Below are 18,269 nucleotides of genomic sequence, written 5' to 3'. Positions count from 1 at the left end.
TGTCGTTTCCAATTTGCTGCTGTCACGGTGTCTTTAATTTGAGATATATTGGGAAGCAGATGTTTGGGAGCGACAGCATCGAGGTTCTGCGACAAATTGCAACATTTCTGTTCATGATGAAAAGATGTGAAGTATTGTTTTTCGCATTTTCTGCCATTACCGTTGGATAGTGGGCGCGGTCTGATCTTTGCCCTTTATACCTAAGACGTAGTGTCAATCTATTGTCGTGAAAAAGAACGCGCTTCCGATTTTCTCAAGTCGAAGTGGATTGTGACATTTTTATCATTCAATCGAGTATCATTCCCAGAGAGTAATTTCCTATAGTTGAATACGCTGTCTGCATCCGCGGCCAATTTATAAGGGTACTCGAAATAAAACAGCCATTATAAACCTCTTCAAGCGCCATCTGAAAAATAGTTCATTTTGTCGAGATGTCGGAAAACACAGCCGGGAAATTAGGACCTTTTCATGGGGAAAACGTCGATTATGGTGTGAAAGTGGGACGTGACTGTGGTTGCTGTAACTTGAGCACCATTTAAAGCTACGATTACGGACTGGTACTGATAGCGTCAATCGGCAGAGATACTAACCATGGCGGATTTTGTCCCTCACTATTTGTTGCTGTTTCTCATCGGATTTTTGCTTACTTTAGCTGGTAAGTGTTACGTCAGTACGGTCATACCTATTAAACGCGCTTGCTCGCTCACTGTTGCACTTCGAAATGACCGAAGTGACCAGCGAATTAAGAGGTCATCTTTCGTCTTCTTTACTGAAAATAGCCTGTACACAGGCTATTCTGAAAACCAAGAGAACGAAATCCTGCATACCCCTACGAGTTCAGTACAGAATTAACGCAAGGGTTTTAGTGAGATAAACTGAGTCCTGGAATCAGTTATTTAGCTCGAGTCTCTCGAGATAAATAGACCAACTTGCGATTTTCGCAATCGTTCTCGAATGTTCCGTTCCTGTCAGGGAGCACTAGGGTAGTGTAGGCGAGCATGAATAACTTGCCGGAAAAAGTAAGTGGCAAACAACTTCTCGTGAAAATTACAAATCCTCTTAAACCGTTAGATTATAACACGAAGAGCAGTCTCTGAGGCAGCGATCGAAAAGAAAATACTCGAGAAAAACGATCGAGACATTGCTGAAAATCTGTTAGCAACACTGGTGAAAGAAAATTGAAAGTTGAATCCGACACATGCAATAGATATAACACAATAAGAAAGAAAAACTAATGAACGATAATTATTAATGAATACACCCCTGAATGCCAACTTCGGTTCTCTAAGTGATCGACATAAAATAGATATTGAGGAGTGCGGGCCTGGACAAACGGGAAATGTTTGGCGTTTAAGGACGTTCGCGCCAAAATCTTCCTATGGTGAGATTTTCTTCATTTCTCGCCTAGAGTTAGGTCCTGAGTACTTACTCTAAAAATGAAAAAAAAATTGGGGGTCACCGACTTTGTTTCGGAGAAAATGGCAGTGGAAAAATGCCTTAATTTCGGGAAATTGGTCATAATAGCGAGATGTTGCCTCATCTGCTCATCCATCGAAAATCATAAACATAAACTGTTAGAGTGAAGGTTTCCGTGCATAGGTTTTTAGGAGTGGGATTTTAAGATAATTGCATGCCGCTAGGGATGTCGTAACCTCGGCGAGAGTTTTCGTAAGCTCTATCCGTTGCAACGACTATCGGAATTCGATGGCACGAGGAAAGAAAATGTTAAAAAAAGATAACTTATTACGGTGGGCATTTTTTTATTTCATCATATTTTGTACATATTAAGTAAAGTAAGTGATTCGTGATTAAAAAATAGGGGTCACCGATGATCTAAACGAGTAAAATCGATGTGATTTTGCAAAGCTCTTGGAAAATGTCGTTTGTCACGTTTTTGCGCGACCTGTCGGGGAAGGACTGGAACCGAATTGAAGGGATGAAAGGTTTTTAGCCCCCAAAAAACTTTCTCGAGCATAGCAACGAAGTTTTAAGCGGGCATCATCTTCATTTGGTTAGTGCTTTGTATAATATCTCTAAGAAGTTAACGTACAGAAATAACGAATGGCTGAACATTGATGCCCTTCTTATTTGCGATTAAAATTACAGCTGGGAATAGAGAAATGGACGTTTCCAGCGCAGATATACAGGCCCTTAAAACCGCCTCCCTTTCTCTAATGATTCATTTTTGACAATCGTTGTTTTGAAGTGTTATTTATTCAATCAAGAAACAGTACGATCATGACTCCAAGAAGAGCTTACAGCGGATCATTCTACGGAGCGCCATTTTTCCTATTTATGTTGGCTCAAACCAGTTTTAACAACTTCAAGAGACTTGTCTTTTTAAAAGGATTGATTGTACAAACAATTTCGCGTTACGGCAAATGTTATGGTGCCATACGAAACACCAATTGTTGGCTTTCACTCACGTGATCAACAGCTTCGTTTTTCAACGGAAACAAAAGAAAACTTTTGCATAATAATAGAGTTAAATTCCCGGAGGATTTGGTGGGGGCTCCAACATGGCTGCCGTTTCTTTGTTTAGGGGCTCCAACATGGCGGCCGTGACGTCATGTGAGAACCAAGAATAGACCTAATCGGCTAACTTAATGTTGTACTCAATTCAAATCTCCCGGGATTAAGATTCTTTGTGTATTTTATTTGCATGATAATGTGCATTCATATTAAATATGGAAATATAGCTGGAACAAAACGTTTTATTCCCAAAGGAAGCCGATTAGGTCTATTCTGCTCAACGAGATGCGCTTGTTATTGTGACACAATAGGTCACCAAAGCAACAGAAAAGCCAATTACAAACACCCTATATTTCGTGTGGCCCCAAAACATTTTCTCACGCCTTGCCCTAACATTTCATAGCTGCGCATGTTCCCTTTCGAAAATCCAGTCAAACCTTATTGTTTGCGGCCGTCATTTTTGCCATTAGATATGGCTCAAATACAGGCGTTTATGTATTATTGTAAAACTCCCTGAAAAAGTCTACGTTTGCTAGACAAACGCGTCGGAAAACTGAAACAAGTTTTACAGAGACAGTTCGCGGAGTGCTGCTCACTAGTTTAGTTTTTAAATAATTAAAAAAAAAGCAATATTTGGTCAATCTTTTGCACAGTTTACACTCTTCTAGGTCTTTTGCCGCCTGTCTCTTCCTCGTAAAACTTACGAGCATACGTAACAAGTTCTCGGAGGGGCTCATGGGTAGATTTATAAATTATCATAATATATGCATTTGGTTCGGCACGTGAGGAGAACGCCGTATGAATTATCTGCCGCCCCAATGTCGAATAAAGCGACAAACCCTGTCGAACTTCACGTTTTTGCTGCACCAAATTAAAACTGCCCTACCAAACTGATTCAGACGCCGCTCTTTTGCTGTCACTTAATTCCTCAGTTAGCTTCGGCACATGAGTGGAGTGGCGTCTGAACTGGGCCTGAGACAGGCAGCCCGAACTCGGCAGGACGGGAAAACCAACATGACCTCAGATATAAGGAGATATTGGGGAATTCCGATAAAAGATTTAAGAAGATAATTAAGTATAAAAGAAATCAATTAAAAAGCCTTACCTTATTGAGCTGTCAACGGTATTAAATACGGTTGACAACACAGTGATTAAAAGATAGCTGAAATCGAGTTGAATCTGAAAAGCTACCACAACGGAAGGAAGCTACCCACAATGGCAATAATGTAAGCCTTTTCAAAATCTTTTAGGATATCCATACAATTCCTTCTATTATTATCTTCGGCCATGTTGGCTTTCCCCTCACAGTGAGCTTGGGCCGCCTGTAATATCCGAGAAGGTGATTTTGATTGCTGGAAAGTGCTTAAAAGGTTATGACGAAACTCCTTGCGGAGTTTAAAAAAATTCTCTGCGGCAGAGCTAGAGCCGCCTTATCTATCTTTTCATTTGTTGGGAACACAAACAACCACGGCGGTAAACAAGAGTTGATCGATTTGCCGACTATGAACCCAAAAGGCCTGTCCAAACGGTAAATGTTTTACCGTAAAGCATGCTAAAACATGTTTTAGGGTAAAACATGTCTATGTTTTACAGAGTGGCCAAACGGCATAAAACATCTTAAAACATGTTTTATCAAAACAAGTACTAATCTCCAGAAGCAATCGGTATGTCCAGTTCTTCCTGAATTTTCTGATAAGCTTTGTCAAGGTTATCTTTCATGTGATAGTCTTTACTAAAATATGTCCCATAGACGGGCGTTTTCCTCAAACATATCCATCAGAATGTCAGTCTCTTCGTCACTCCATCTCATTGTCCTAGCTTTATTCCCTTTCCGCTTTGGTGTAGGGTTATCTTCGATAACATTTTCTGACAGATCGACTAAAACGTCCTCTTCGTTCGCCACCATGAGAGAAATGAGCGCGTAACGCGACACCGTATCCATGGATACAGACAACTTAGTAGAGTCAGCACGCATGCGCGCATCAAACATAGCATCTGTCCAAACGCGTAAAACATCGCTCACCAAACACGAGAACAAAAGAAGTGTTTTAAGATGTTTCATCGAATGTTTGACAGAGTTCAAATCTTACCCAATACGTTATAACAAGTTAAAACATGTTTTAATAGCACAAAACAAGGTGACCAAACGGAAAAATGTTTTCCCGCCCTACAATGTTTTAGCAGGTTTTAAGGTAAAACATTTACTGTTTGGACAGGCCTTAAGTAACTGGCCTCATCCTAACCGAAATTTCTACCGGCCATTTTTCCAGTAAACTAGACGATAAATTGTTTAGCATTCTATCAGTCTCCCTAGAGCTAAGATCTCCGGCTTTTCCTAGAAAAGGTCCCTCAGGGTCAAGACTTTTCCCATGTTCCTGTGGTAACGTATTCCTCAGGTTTGCCAGAAAGAAAAACACGTTTATTTTGTATCATAGAGACTCTTGCTCTTTGGTCGTTGGACCTTGATTATAGAAATATAACCCAAATAGCAGTTATAAACATTTCGAAACAATGAATTTTATATTTCAACATGCCAGTTTTTAAAAGTAAGTCGGTTATAATTTTGAAAGATACTTTTGAAATACATTGTTTCAAAATGTTTGTAAATGGTATTTGGGTTACATTAATCATGTTTATTTTTGTTTACATTTATTTATAGAACCGAGATGTAACGGTGTGTTGAAAACCTTATCAGGCGTCATCACTTCTCCAAATTATCCAAAGAACTATCCGAATAACATGAACTGCCATTGGAGGATTTCTCCTGAAAAGAGTCACGTGAACCTGAGCATCGAATTCTTCAAGGTGACGGCATAATAATAAGAGACTCGTCATTTCCGGTTTATTAAAGTTGAACCGTTGTTTCCTGTTTGCTTCCATCAAAAGCGTACCGAGCCAAATAACCAAGCTACCGTTGCATTATTTGCCCATGTATGCATCTTTTTGGCCGTGATAATATAGATATTTCATTCTAAAGTAACAGGACTGAGATTTAGCATGGTCCTTTAACTTCTTAACAAAACATTGGCATTAAAAAGACTGGTAATTTGTCAGTACTTTGCTTGATCAAAAACCCTTTTCTTTCCTCCGCCTTAGCTTGAGGATTCTCAGACTTGTAATGCATTTGATTTTGTGAAAATCAAAGCCAGAGTTGGGTACGCGACGCGAGAAGGGTCGTTGTGTGGATTTCAGGCTCCTCGACAAAGCTCCTTGAAAGTTGATGGAAGACCCATTGAAGTAACATTCAGGAGTGATAGCTCATTTACAGCTAATGGATTCAGGATCAGCTATCGAGCTTATGGTAGGTTTATGTTGTTGCTTAAGCATTTGAACCATCTTCCGACCGCCATCGGTTTTCCAAGAGCGATGTATATTCTTGCCATTTTTAATGGTCGACGATTCAAATTGAGGCTGGCAGGAGCCTGTTGGAAGCCTCGAATCTTTTCGGTGCCTTTCGGGAGTCACAATAGGCCATTTCAGAGTTCATGTTTGCCTCCTCTCCAAAGCGAGTCTAAGTGCAAAGTTTTTGTGATGGTAATTAGTTCTACTTTACATACGAATGAAAACTACAGTAATTTCATAAGAGAAACTTCACACTTAGACTCGCTTCGAAGAGGAGGCAGACATGAACCCGGAAATGGCCTATTACCCAATCAAAATACATGAAAGCCTGGTTTGCACGTGCAATGCAAATGAAAACACAAGGAAGGTGGGATACGTGGGCACAATGGAACCATTTTCAAAATGGTGGGCCAGGCTCATGGACGCCATCTTGGTTTCATCTTCAACCAAGGTGGCGTGGAACTATTAATGTTGCGCACGCGATTAACTTTACTTTACATCCAAACGCATGCACGAATGTAAGTGCTAGAGAAAGAAAGTTTTTCTTTCTTTCCTGACGCTATTTAAAGATACCAGGCAGTACGCATGCGGCCTCTAATCTGACATTCCTGCTTTTTGTTCAATATCGACCCCAGAGTTCTTCTCTTGACTGAGGGAGAGAAGAGTTCTGGGAAACCCTGAAACAGTGTCTCCTCATTGGTTTTCGTGAAGAGCAATCAAAAGCGTCTCTAATTGGTGCATTCGTGTTAGCACGAGGAGTGAGCAGGCGCCGTAAGGTTCAAATAGCCAATTTTTGGTTGTAAGAAACCTACGGCGCATGTTCTCCCACATAGAGTTTCCCAGAGCCTTTGGTCGATCTGAGGCTCTGGTGACAAGAATGGGCTTTCGTTTAGTTTCAACCTAAGAGCCCAAGTCCTTTCCGCATTTATTCGAGGGCCTGGTGACGGGGAACGGCCTATCTTCTAGAACACCACAATTCGTGTGTGCAGTTCCACGAAAGTTCGCCTGCGATAACATGACTGGAAAAATATAAATGACACGAAGGCATGAGGTGGAAATTGTCCATATGCCTCCCACTTACTTTACGAGAAATTTTCAAGCCTTTTCAAACTCATGACCTCTGCTCTGCGATATGGTTGAAATACTCTACCAGCCAGCCGAATTGCTTTATCCGTTGAAAAAGGGCCAAGTGTTGTGGTGATGAGTTTCCGTAAAAGGACTTGGTGAAACGAAATGAAGACATCTATATCTCATGTTGAGGATTAAAATAAAGAAATGATCGTGTCCTTGGCCTGAACATTAGCATCGACGTACAACCTTTTAAGAGTGAATATGAAAAGAAAGAGTGAAGATTCGCATTTTTCACCAATCCTTAATGATGGTGCTTTGCTTAAAATATAGTGAATCAGCAGAGTTCCTAAATGTAAATAACTTGCATTGATTTGACGTAAGGAGTCCCCCTCAAAAAAACTGTACTGCAAGTTGGTAAATAGGGGTATGTAACACTGAAAAGGAGGATCAGGGAACCCGTTGGGGCTAGCCTGATTTGAATCTTCCGCTTTTTTTTAAATGTTTTTAGACGTCGATCCATGTGTGACAAATAATGGCGGATGTTCGCATAACTGCAGTTTAGTGAGAGGTGATCGAGTCTGCACATGCCCTAAAGGATACGCATTGAAGTTTGATCGAAAGACATGCGCAGGTTGGTGTACGTATAACTTTAACCCACTGACTCCTGGTGGTTCCCTATTGACGAGTAAAATAGTCTGGCGTTAGACAGAGTAAAATACTAAGTACGGTCGATTTAGGGGTGAAAGGGTGAGTGATTAACATCAGGCATGATCCAGCCAAGATAACGATCGGAACAAAGCAACAGATAAAAGAGGGAGCTAGAACCCTAGACACTAACTGTTGTTAACGATACGGAACACAATTTTTCAGGTCCACGGTCGGGGTCATTGTTTTCTTTCGTGTGACAAAACAGGTAGCCCAGAAGAGACGTTTGTTTATGAAACATCCATACAACATTAAAAGAAAACAATTCATAAAAAAAGTCTCGATATAGCCAGCCTTAGACCGCTCACGGCACCTTGTGGTTTTTCACCTTCGGAAGTGCTGTCAACGAACGGAGAAGTACAGTCTGGGTTGCCCGTGGCTAAACAAAGACCTGATATGATAATGTGTAAATTAGAGGATATAAGTGAAGTGATGATGATGATGATGATGATGATTGCTTTACCAAAATGGCTTTTTTCTGACAATGCATGCAACCTCCGAGCCGGAGCCGGAGACAAGAAATTGTTTAACACGTTAAAAAAAAAAAGAAAGAAAGAAAGGAACATTATTTGAGAGTCTATTCGTTTTAGCGCTGGAGCACTAATTGGGGACACTTTAAACTGAAATTAACAATCAACGCACATCAAATCAATTGTTGGTTTTTAGGAGAGGGAAAAACCGGAGTACCCGGAGAAAACCTCTCGGTGCAGGGTAGAGAACCAACAAACTCAACCTACATATGATGTTGAGTCTGGAATCGAACCCGGGCCACATTGGTGGGAGGGCAAGTGCTCTCACCACTTCGCCATCCCTGCACCCAAATCAACCGTTTGATTTGACAAATTTGCTTTGCAGACAAAAACAGCTGCTACTTTGTTGGCAGCAGAAAATGCCCGTACAGGAAGTCCTTGACTTGCCAAAACCTCGCAAATGGAACAGCACATTGCGTATGCAGGAGAGGGTTTACAGAAAAAGATGGCGAATGTCAGGGTAAGTAATCTAGAAACGGCAAGAAAATGATAAAAATATTTAAATATTATGTCAAAGATCTTCATGAAGATCTTAACAAACGGATTTTAAAATACTGTTGGCCTAGTCGAGATCTTCGTGGATCATCAATTAATTTTCCTTAAGATCTATAATTAAATTTCAGAACCTCCAGTAGAGTCTAAGAGCTTTTCTTTTGGTAGGCCAAGACATGGTTTCGTTTGCCTGTGGCATATAAGGTAATGAATGTAACTTACAAAGCCAACGCCCCGCCACTCCTGCATAGTGTTTCCATCATGGCTGATCTAAGGCTCTATTAAACAAGTGTCCTTTTAAATGCTCGCTGATTAAGGTGTACATGTGCTCACCTTAAAGTGGACATAGGTGTCAGGTAAAAGGCCGCCGTTATCGCGGTATATAACAAACGAGACAGTAGGCGAGTTCATATTGGGGTATAAGCCATAAATGCGATAGAAACTCAAGTCAACTTGAGACCTAGTTGAGTCTTATCGCCTTATCGTGTTTTGATCTGCTCATGTAGACAAGCGAGGGCGATAAAACTAGACTTGGGATCGTACTTCGGCTTCTCTGAAGATACCTCGTTTCTAAGGTTTCAAAGTGAGGCACTTCAACTCAGTAAAATAAACCCCGTTCCCATTCAAAGTGGAATTCGAGCATACCTAAAGCCTTCTTTTGTCCCCAGTATGAACACGCCTTGTGTCTTTCAGAAGTTTTTCACCTCGATGAAACATCCAATTGGCTCTTGTTGGTTTCTATTCTTTTTAAGCCAATCAGAAGTGATTAATTTTTTCAGGTATATTATTAGCGCAGTTACAACGGTCCATTTGGAATCGTTATAAACCAGTCAGAGGAGGCCGTTCTCTTATCCATAGTTCTTACCAAAGGCGAAGAATGAGTCCATCTAGCTTTGTTCCTAACAAAAATCACCCATCTTCCCATTTGTTTTTGTTTTGCCGACATTTGTAAAGACATTGACGAGTGTAAAGAAGAGCCAGACAGATGTGGACCTGGAAGATGTAAGAATTACAAGGGATGGTTTTCCTGTCAATGTAATAGTGGATACCAGCGGGATTATATCAAAAACACGTGCGTTGGTACGTATGACGATCCGTTCGCAAATTCAACAATCGGGTTAAGCCTCGTATTCAGTAGCTTAGGAAATTAGCATTTCTTTTGCGATTGGCACAAGAGTTCCATACATCAGTAATGCACGCGTTCATTGCCGCAGATAAACACGCACTTCGGTGCTAGCAGAGGTCTCGCGTTTCGTTTGCGTCCGCTGGGCTGAGAAGTGGAAAGGGACCTCTGCCATGGGGCGAGCATGCGCGGTGGTTACTTAGCGACCGAATCCTCAGGTGATACTTTACATGTTATGTGGGCTCACTTAACAACAGCAGAATTACTGTCAAGGAATGCGCGAGACCCAGCGAAATAAAGCCATAGTCATGAGGCAGGCCATTCTCGTCACCAGAGAGCTTCAGCCGGGTCTTATGTCTGAGCATGATCCGAGGCTGTGGGAAACTACTTCATCTTTTCTTCTCCCTACCCTTGAAGCAATCATCATTCTGGAAATGAAGCGCTATTTCCTAATGAAATGACTTCTTGTTGTTATTGCTTTTTACAGACCAAAATGAATGCCATCGCCATGACGTCGACTGTGGCAACGCTACGTGTGTAAACAGTCCAGGCAGCTATAAGTGCCAGTGTTCCTCAGGATATCAGTTTTCTAATAAATTGCGCAAATGTCAAGGTCAGTGACCGAATAATTCAGTACCTAAAAGAGATCAAGAATGTCTAAGATATATTCAACGCGCTTTATGGCAAGCTTGGGGGCACAGAGTTCGTTTTAGATATACAAGCAACTAAAGGCAAAATAAAGGGTGTTTTAGATGACTCTCCTGTTGCTGAGGAGACGTATTACGACATTACAATGAACGAATCGTGTTAAGCAATATTGATGTTTGTTATGGTATCATGACATTGCTGTTATGTCATAGTGTTGTAGAGTCAATCCTTGTAAACGTACAGTCTCTTGAAAGTGTTGAAACTGGTTTGAGGCTGCAGTTTGTTACGCTTTATTCGTGTTTATTTCCAGGTGCATGATCACGAGAATGAACACATGATGCCATGCCTAGCGGTTATGTTATTCGAATTCCACTAATGCTCGCCAACCACACGTCAGAAAATGACCACATGATCAATGATTTTAATTTGTTTCAACAGAGATTAACGAATGCACAACAATGAACAACACATGCGATCACATGTGTACCAACACACAAGGGTCTTTCAAGTGCAGTTGTCGCCCGGGATATTTCCTCGATAAGGATGGTAAAAGTTGCCGAGGTGAGCTTACTTCCCCATTTTGTCAAATTTATTCCTAAATTTGCCAGACGTCACTTCATAAAACGGGCCAAACTACTCGAGCTTTTAAACACAATAGGCCACTTCGGAAAATACCATAATACTAATAATGCATAAGCATTATTTGCAGTTTCTCTTGGGACTTACAAGAGTATTACGAGAAAACAAAAACAATGCTTATGCAAAATTTGGGGGCACAAACAAAGAATATTATGGTATTTAGAATTGCGAGTGCCACCGTCACCACACTTTGGAAGTTCTTCGTTTTGGGCATACGCACTTAAAAAAGTATCCTTTAACCTTAATGCGCGTGCTCAGAAGGAAAAACACCTAGCATTCCCCTGAAACAGTTATCACTCGTTCACTAAGTTGAAAAAGGACATGGAAAATTTTTGAGCCACATTTTCTGATAATTACGCCTTATGCATCATTATCGCATGTATTGGACAAAGCGAACAACTACCTGAATTGGATTTGAAAACTGACAGACTATAAGAATTTCTGAGCTTACCACAGACGTACAGAATCAAGGTCTAGGCACCGCTTTGTAAAATCAGAAGGAAGCTTTCAGTTGATATGGATTATTGCTCTTGAGGGAAGATGCACAATAATTGCACCTGTGTTGTTGCTTTGTTTAGACATAAATGAGTGCAATGACATCGATGCGGCAGACTGTGGCACCGCTACCTGTGTGAACACTCCAGGCAGCTTCAAATGTCAGTGTCCCCCTGGATATGAGTTCGATGATGAGCTTCGCACATGTCAAGGTCAGTCACGTCGTTAACACTATTCCCTTGGGGAGGGGTGGATGATAAACTTTACGCGTGGACAGTCATCTAATCACCAATCCTTCTTGGGAAATGTGTGGATAAGAAGACGATCAACGATTCGATATTCTCTTGTTTCCACAGATATCAACGAATGTGTAACGAACAGCATCGCGTGTGATCATATGTGTACAAATATACAGGGGTCTTATTTGTGCAGTTGTCGCGCTGGATATTCACTGGATGAGGATGGCAAAAGCTGCCAAGGTAAGCTAGCCCCTCAGATTCCAGCTTCACAGTTCAAGCTGGTTGTAAATCACTTCACAAAACACAGAACTCCAACTGCTCGAGTTGTGAACGGGATTTCCATCTTTCCGCTGAAAAAACCTTGCCTATTTGCTTTAAGAGTAGTGTGATTTCTTTTGGCATCTGCAGTTCAGTCTCACATCGTCTCACAATATTAAAAAAAAGTCAACAAAGATAAGTCCGTGTGTAATTGTGAAAGAAGCTTTTCAGCGGTAAATATGTCTAACAAATATATTGTTTCTTTTTATTTAGAGGTGCCCCTGTCACCCAGACGCCAAGTAGATGATCCGTGAAGTCTCTCAATAAACCTTAAAGCTACGATCACCTTTTTCACTGTAAAATGTTAATGATTCGGTTTGTTAAAATGTCAGCGAAAGAAAAACTGCAAACAAGAAAGTTATATATTCTATATACCAGGCTAAAAGTTAAAAAATTAAAATATTCAAACCAAACGTTTTCGGCTGTTTGCCATTTAATTTTTTAACTTTTAGCCTTGTATATAGAATATATTTTACTAAGCGAACATTATGGACAAGAAAGTTATAACAGAGCACAAGTGACGTGAGCACACCTTATACAACCATAAATTTTACCGCTAGAATTTGTGTAATAGGTGATACACCGACAAAAAAATTATTATAATCTTTTTAAAGATATATGATGCCTGTTTGGTCCTTTTCAGTCCGCGCTCCCGGGCGCTGTTTCGTACAAGGCTGTCGTGGTCCAAATTTCATTGCGTTCGAGATCGTGGTTTAATTCTCCTTTGCTGTTTCCGCCGATTTAACAAAATCAATGAGACAATCATCCCCTTGTAATTAGTTTCGAGGCAAACAGAAACCAGCGTCGAATTGGGAACCTGGGAGTTGATTACGATTACGATCACGTGACTTGCTAATTTCCATCGCGTTTCCATAAGACGTTGACATCTAGTCTCCCCTGGCCAGTTGCAACCATATATCGATGACGTTGTCTGGAATTCGTTACCGATTGCTTTGATGTCTGCTGTCCACACCATTGAGAATCACTTCCTAACCCTCAACACAGATCGTTACACCACATATAACTAAAACCATACCAAGGAATGCCCCTAAAATTGTAAGATACAGATACGATGTTCTGAAACCGTTTCGATTAGGTATCTGTGGAGGTCTCTTTGCTTTAAAAGAAAAACTGGGTCCATATTTTCATCCAATTAGAGGGAAAGAAAAAAGCAGTATTGTGAATTGCTCGCGCTTATTTTCCCGCTATTAGCTTCATCTACATGTATTTACGATGGGTGGTGATTGTTTCACTTTGTAGACTAGGCCTGCTGCGATTGGTGGTTATCCCAAAATGACAAACTAGATAAATGTGTGTTCAGTAAGGAATTCTCTTGAAGAAAATCACATGGATGGCTTTACTTCTTGATACAATATTATTGTTTTTCACTTGGCGTGGATGATTTCGTACCTGTATTGATATTGCCTTCTCCCAAAATCCTTCCCACGAGCGTCGTTACGATCATAGTGAGTGAGTTAGTAATTGGCACGGCAATGGTTAAGTCTGTAGGATAATAGAGATTATGGTGTAAGGACCTGTGTGAATACACTGCATATGGTAACTCCACAAACTTAAGACACAAACAGTTAAAAATTGATTTGAGGCATGTATTTTTGGGATTGTTCAAGTTATCAAACATCGAATTTACCTGTCGATGCAAGAGTCATGTAGAAAACAACTGATCCACACTGGTTTAACAAGAAAGGAACCATGTACTGAAAGAAAAAGAAGGGACAAAGCATCAAGGTGAAGTTCTTTTCGCAAGGATAAATTATTCTAGTTCATTGGACCACGAGTTTGGGCCATTGAACTGTTAATAGTGTTAGACTATACTTTATATTCCTGGCCTCGGTTGTTCAAAAGGTGGGTAAAGCTATCCACCAGATAACTCACTATCCAGAAGATAAACCCTAGCAAAACAAACTGAGTTATCCAATGGATAGCGATATCCACCCTTCAATCAACTGAGGCCAGATCCGGTTTTTGATTAAAAGAATAAAATTAATAGAATATAGACCACTTTCATAAATGGTGGCCTATTTAGAGTGATTTTCAATTGAGTGTCGAAAGTAATTAACGAATTACTTTGGTATATACCGCACCAATTTTTCAACCAATCAGAAGTGAAACCAAAACCAATCATGGCTCGCGAGTGCACATTTTCCCGCGCTTTGTGTCGGCTACGTGTAATTACTTCGAGTTTTGATTGGTTTACTGGATTTTCTCCGTCATTTTTGATTGGCCAAAGTAATTAATTTGGTTTTGGTTTTATGACACTCATTTGAAAACCGCTCTAATATTCTATTGCATTTATGTTAATTGGACCTACAGGCCTCATTTTGGTTAACATATTCTTTTGAATTATGTGCATCGCAGCGAGGCTACAAAGGCTTATTAACACTAAAACTAAAGAATATTTTATTGGCCCAATATTAAGAAAAAGGTCTACGGTTCAAACTTACCTATTCCAAGGGATATCAGTACCGGGTTATGCAGCCAAATCAGTCATTAATAAGCCTGTTGTCCTCCAAAACCCACTCCTCTATCAATTCATTTTTCTCTCAGTTATGCCCATGATTTTTGTTAAGTAAGATTTTTTTGAAACTCTAATAACTCTGATGCTTGGCATTGCGAAAGGACCAGATCCGTATCCTTTCAGAAATCTCCATTGACCCTTTAACTCCCAGAGGCCACTTATAGATTTTACTCTGTCTAACACCAGACGATTTTTTTCATCAGTGGGGGCCCCCGCGGGACTTAAAGTGTAAAGACCCTTTCAGACACGTATGATGATGCTTAAAGTCACTACTGTAATTCAGATTCTCTAAACTGGTGACCAGATTAGCTTGCAACAGGCAATTACATATTAGAGATGAAAGATCGTTTATCCTAGCTTTCGTATGCTGTCTATGATCACTAAGATTACAAAAAAATGTAACTTATCACGATTATGTGGAAACACTATGGAATGCCACTAACATGATGGTGAATTGGCTGTGGAAGAAAAGATTCTTTCTTGACAATTTAAAAAAAATACAACAACGAAGAAAACAAAACACCACACCAATCGAAATAATCCAAATATGGGAGATCTCATCATGGTGATATAGTAAAAAGGATAGGAAATCATGTGAACGTAAGGGCATTTCATGATTTATGGGCATGAGTAATGTTTGTGCAATAGCCCGTTTTCGAATTCTCACGGCTGGACTGGATCTAGCATGAAATGGAGGCTAACGTGGGCAAATCTTTTCAAATGCAAATTAATTTGCCCGCATTAGCCTCCATTTCATGCTAGATCCAGTCCAACCATTAGAATACGAAACTGGCCTATTTGAGAACTTTCAAAACATCACGAGCAAGTTTTCATAGCGACTTCTGTATTGCACTCTATAACCTTATGCATTTGTCATTGACCAATCAGAAATGCGATATTTTGTTGAGTATCAATTATTCCATGAGCATGCGTTGGATATGAGTTGATAAATAGCCAATGAGGCACGTAGTGCTGAGTTGGCTATAATCACCTCGTATCCAACAAGCATGAGTGGAATAATATTATGGTTTTATTAAAAATGCCCACAAATTACAGATAAATCTTTTCCACTTTATTTTGAAAAAATAACAAAACTGATGCATACAGTTACTGATATTTGAAGAGCATGGTATAATAGCTGGCTAAGCCAATCAAAACTCTTGAATAGACCATTTTACAGTTGTGTGCTTAGTTACCTGGCCTGAGTGAAAGTGAGGCTGGAGTTGAGCTTGCTTTGAGAGAAACCTCACTGCTTTTCTTATGTAAATTCCTACTTATTAGCATGACAACAACATCATTAACATAAAAAAAGCAGTGAGGTTTCTATCAAAGCAAGGTCAACTCCAGCCTCACTTTCATTCAAAAGCCAGGTAACTAGGCACCCAACTGTAAAATGGTCTATTGCATTATCCAATTATCAACTTTTTAATAAAATAATATATTGTTATGCCAGCTAGGCATAATAATAATACCTTCCAGTTGGATGCAAGAAATAAAACTTCAGCACAAAACTGCTGGATTCGACTTGATCTGTTGATTTCTTCAATTCCCTTGCTTCCTCTCCTTATTAGAGGGTTGGTAGCGCCCCAAAGAAGGGACACGAAACACAGCCAGAAAGCATCAGCTATGAATGAAATGGTAAAGACTTGATATTTGCACCAGCGTTAAAAGAAATTACGAACTCCTTCCAAAAAACGTCAAAGACGGGAATTGATATAATAATAATTCACTATTTACTTAGGGCGCTGCTCATCTCTCACCAAGCAATGAGCTCCACATCCGTTTTCTTCAAAGGACAGTATAAAATGCAAACCCGAAGAAGCTGTCGCATACAGAGGGTCTGGGAAAGAGCTACATTCATCATGCGCCTCATGTATGGGGAATGATACTGTCCCCAACCCCTAAGCAAGTCTTGCGGGGTATTTACGTTCATCAGACAGAACCTTTTCGGGCCCGAAAAGCCATTTGTGAACCGTCAGCCGCTTGTTTTGGAAAGCCGATGTTTTAACATGTGTTCAAGGTAAAAAAAAAAAAAGAGATACAAAGGGAATTCAATGTGACACCCGGAAACGGACCCAGGGACGAACTTAGACCGGCATGAATTCGTGTCGGCCTCCATACATTTCTTTTTATGCGTTTACATGAGACGGCCTGACAATGAACGCAGACCGGTCTGACTTCGTCTCGGTTGCTGGACCGAGACGAGAAATTTTCGTACCGGTCTCATATATTTATTAGACAAAACAATTCATTTCATCCCGAAACCAGGCACCAACTATATCGTCCCGGTTTCATGTAAATACCCCCTAACTTAAGACGCTTATGACCGGCCATTTGGAAGGACCAACTCTAACAACGCACTTCAAAGTAACACACTTTGAGGATGATTTATACTCCTTCAGAAGAATGCGAAGGATTATCAAGCAAGTGTTCCGTTCCTTCAAACGGTTGCGTTTTCTTTGCACAGTGACCGGAGTGACCGGCCAGTTCTGACAAAAGTAAAGCGCCCTCACGCAGCGTTTCAACAATCATTTTCCGCGGGTTGCTTTCTTAACTTCTTAACACCACGAACATCAATGTTGTTCGACGACCTTTCCAAATTCCTTTCCATAATAAAAAGAAAACAAAAACATTTTGAGCCTTCCACGTCCTCGACTCACCAATAACTAATGTGAAATAAACACATTGCCAAAAAGTGTAATCTCCAAAATTCCTTGTGATGATGTACGAAATGAGAAACAAATCGGAAGTGAAGCATAAGTGAATGAGTGACTAATAAGGCCCATAAAGATACTTGTCTTAACTCCAAAACAGAGAGATCATAATTGCCGGGTTACGCGACAATTGCTTACTTCGAAGTTTTCAGTACGAGTCAACGCGAAGCGATTGCGGAGCGCGAAAGGAACTTGGTAGGAGGAATGCAAAAAAGAGAAGAGCGCCAAAACTCGGTTCTAGATTGTCTCTGCTCAATAATGCCTAATGATGCCTTCAGCAAAGGAGTTACAACAAAACGAAGGGGATACGTGTAGATATAATTCTACAAATCTGCGCCTATTTTTCTGAGCATCTTTGTACGTTCATTCAACTGCATCAAAATTCCAATAGTAGGCTGAAAACTTAACATAAGTGGCAAAATGTACAAGTCTTCTTGTTGTGATGAGAGGTAAATCCTTTTCTTTTACCTAACTTACAACAACATTCCAATAAATTACCAATTTCGCAAATATTCTGTAAAATAAGCTTGAATGAGAGTACGTAACAAATTTGATAAAATTCAGGCTTGCTAAATTTGTAGCTCATTTGGCAGACAAGTTCCATTTTAAGAAGTATCTTGGTAATTTTGGGGGCGAAGAAGCTAGCGAGCCAGCCCTCCATATGGGGAATCGAAAGACATTTGGAACTGCGAGATATCACTCGCTCCTTCGCGCACGGTATCTATAGCAATTCCCAATCTTCTGCAATCCTTGAAATGGAGAGCTTGCTTGTAGTCTGCGGTAATCGGCCAAGCCAGGCATTATCCGCAAGTCTTGATCGTGGAGCTGTCTCTGTTGTCTCTATATAAGGGAAAAGATCTTGAAGGGAACCTCCTTGCACTCTTACTACAGAATAAGTTTAAACCGAAGGAAATTATGTTTACATCCAATTTTTTTTTCAAAATT

General features: G+C 40.3%; 2 protein-coding genes across 3 annotated transcripts; one reads left to right on the top strand and one right to left on the bottom strand.

Annotated features, from left to right (window-relative positions):
- Positions 1-320: 320 nt before the first annotated feature.
- On the top strand, positions 321-12,691 carry LOC138045125 (fibulin-1-like). Its single transcript, XM_068891523.1, has 12 exons — positions 321-655; positions 5,132-5,277; positions 5,569-5,773; positions 7,394-7,516; positions 8,446-8,580; positions 9,567-9,692; positions 10,223-10,348; positions 10,822-10,944; positions 11,601-11,729; positions 11,874-11,996; positions 12,288-12,437; positions 12,581-12,691. Exons 1-11 carry the CDS (start codon positions 592-594, stop codon positions 12,326-12,328), a joined length of 1,341 nt encoding a protein of 446 aa, XP_068747624.1. The 5' UTR covers positions 321-591; the 3' UTR covers positions 12,329-12,437; positions 12,581-12,691.
- On the bottom strand, positions 12,581-16,441 carry LOC138045126 (transmembrane protein 234-like). 2 transcript variants are annotated; one of them, XM_068891526.1, is made up of 5 exons: positions 16,348-16,441; positions 16,083-16,234; positions 13,723-13,789; positions 13,485-13,577; positions 12,581-13,122 (listed from the first exon to the last, which is right to left on the bottom strand). In XM_068891526.1, the coding sequence occupies exons 1-5, from the start codon at positions 16,361-16,363 to the stop codon at positions 13,064-13,066; spliced, it is 387 nt and encodes a 128-aa protein (XP_068747627.1). In that variant the 5' UTR covers positions 16,364-16,441; the 3' UTR covers positions 12,581-13,063. The 2 variants fall into 2 exon arrangements, with proteins under 2 accessions (XP_068747627.1, XP_068747625.1); XM_068891524.1 differs by having other exon boundaries at positions 16,371-16,440.
- Between the last annotated feature and the right edge of the window lie 1,828 nt (positions 16,442-18,269).

Source organism: Montipora capricornis, chromosome 4 (genome assembly GCF_036669925.1).
Source record: "Montipora capricornis isolate CH-2021 chromosome 4, ASM3666992v2, whole genome shotgun sequence".
Classification (NCBI taxonomy): domain Eukaryota; kingdom Metazoa; phylum Cnidaria; class Anthozoa; order Scleractinia; family Acroporidae; genus Montipora; species Montipora capricornis.
Note: the sequence above shows the minus strand (reverse complement) of the source record. Positions and strands in the feature narration are given on the sequence as shown.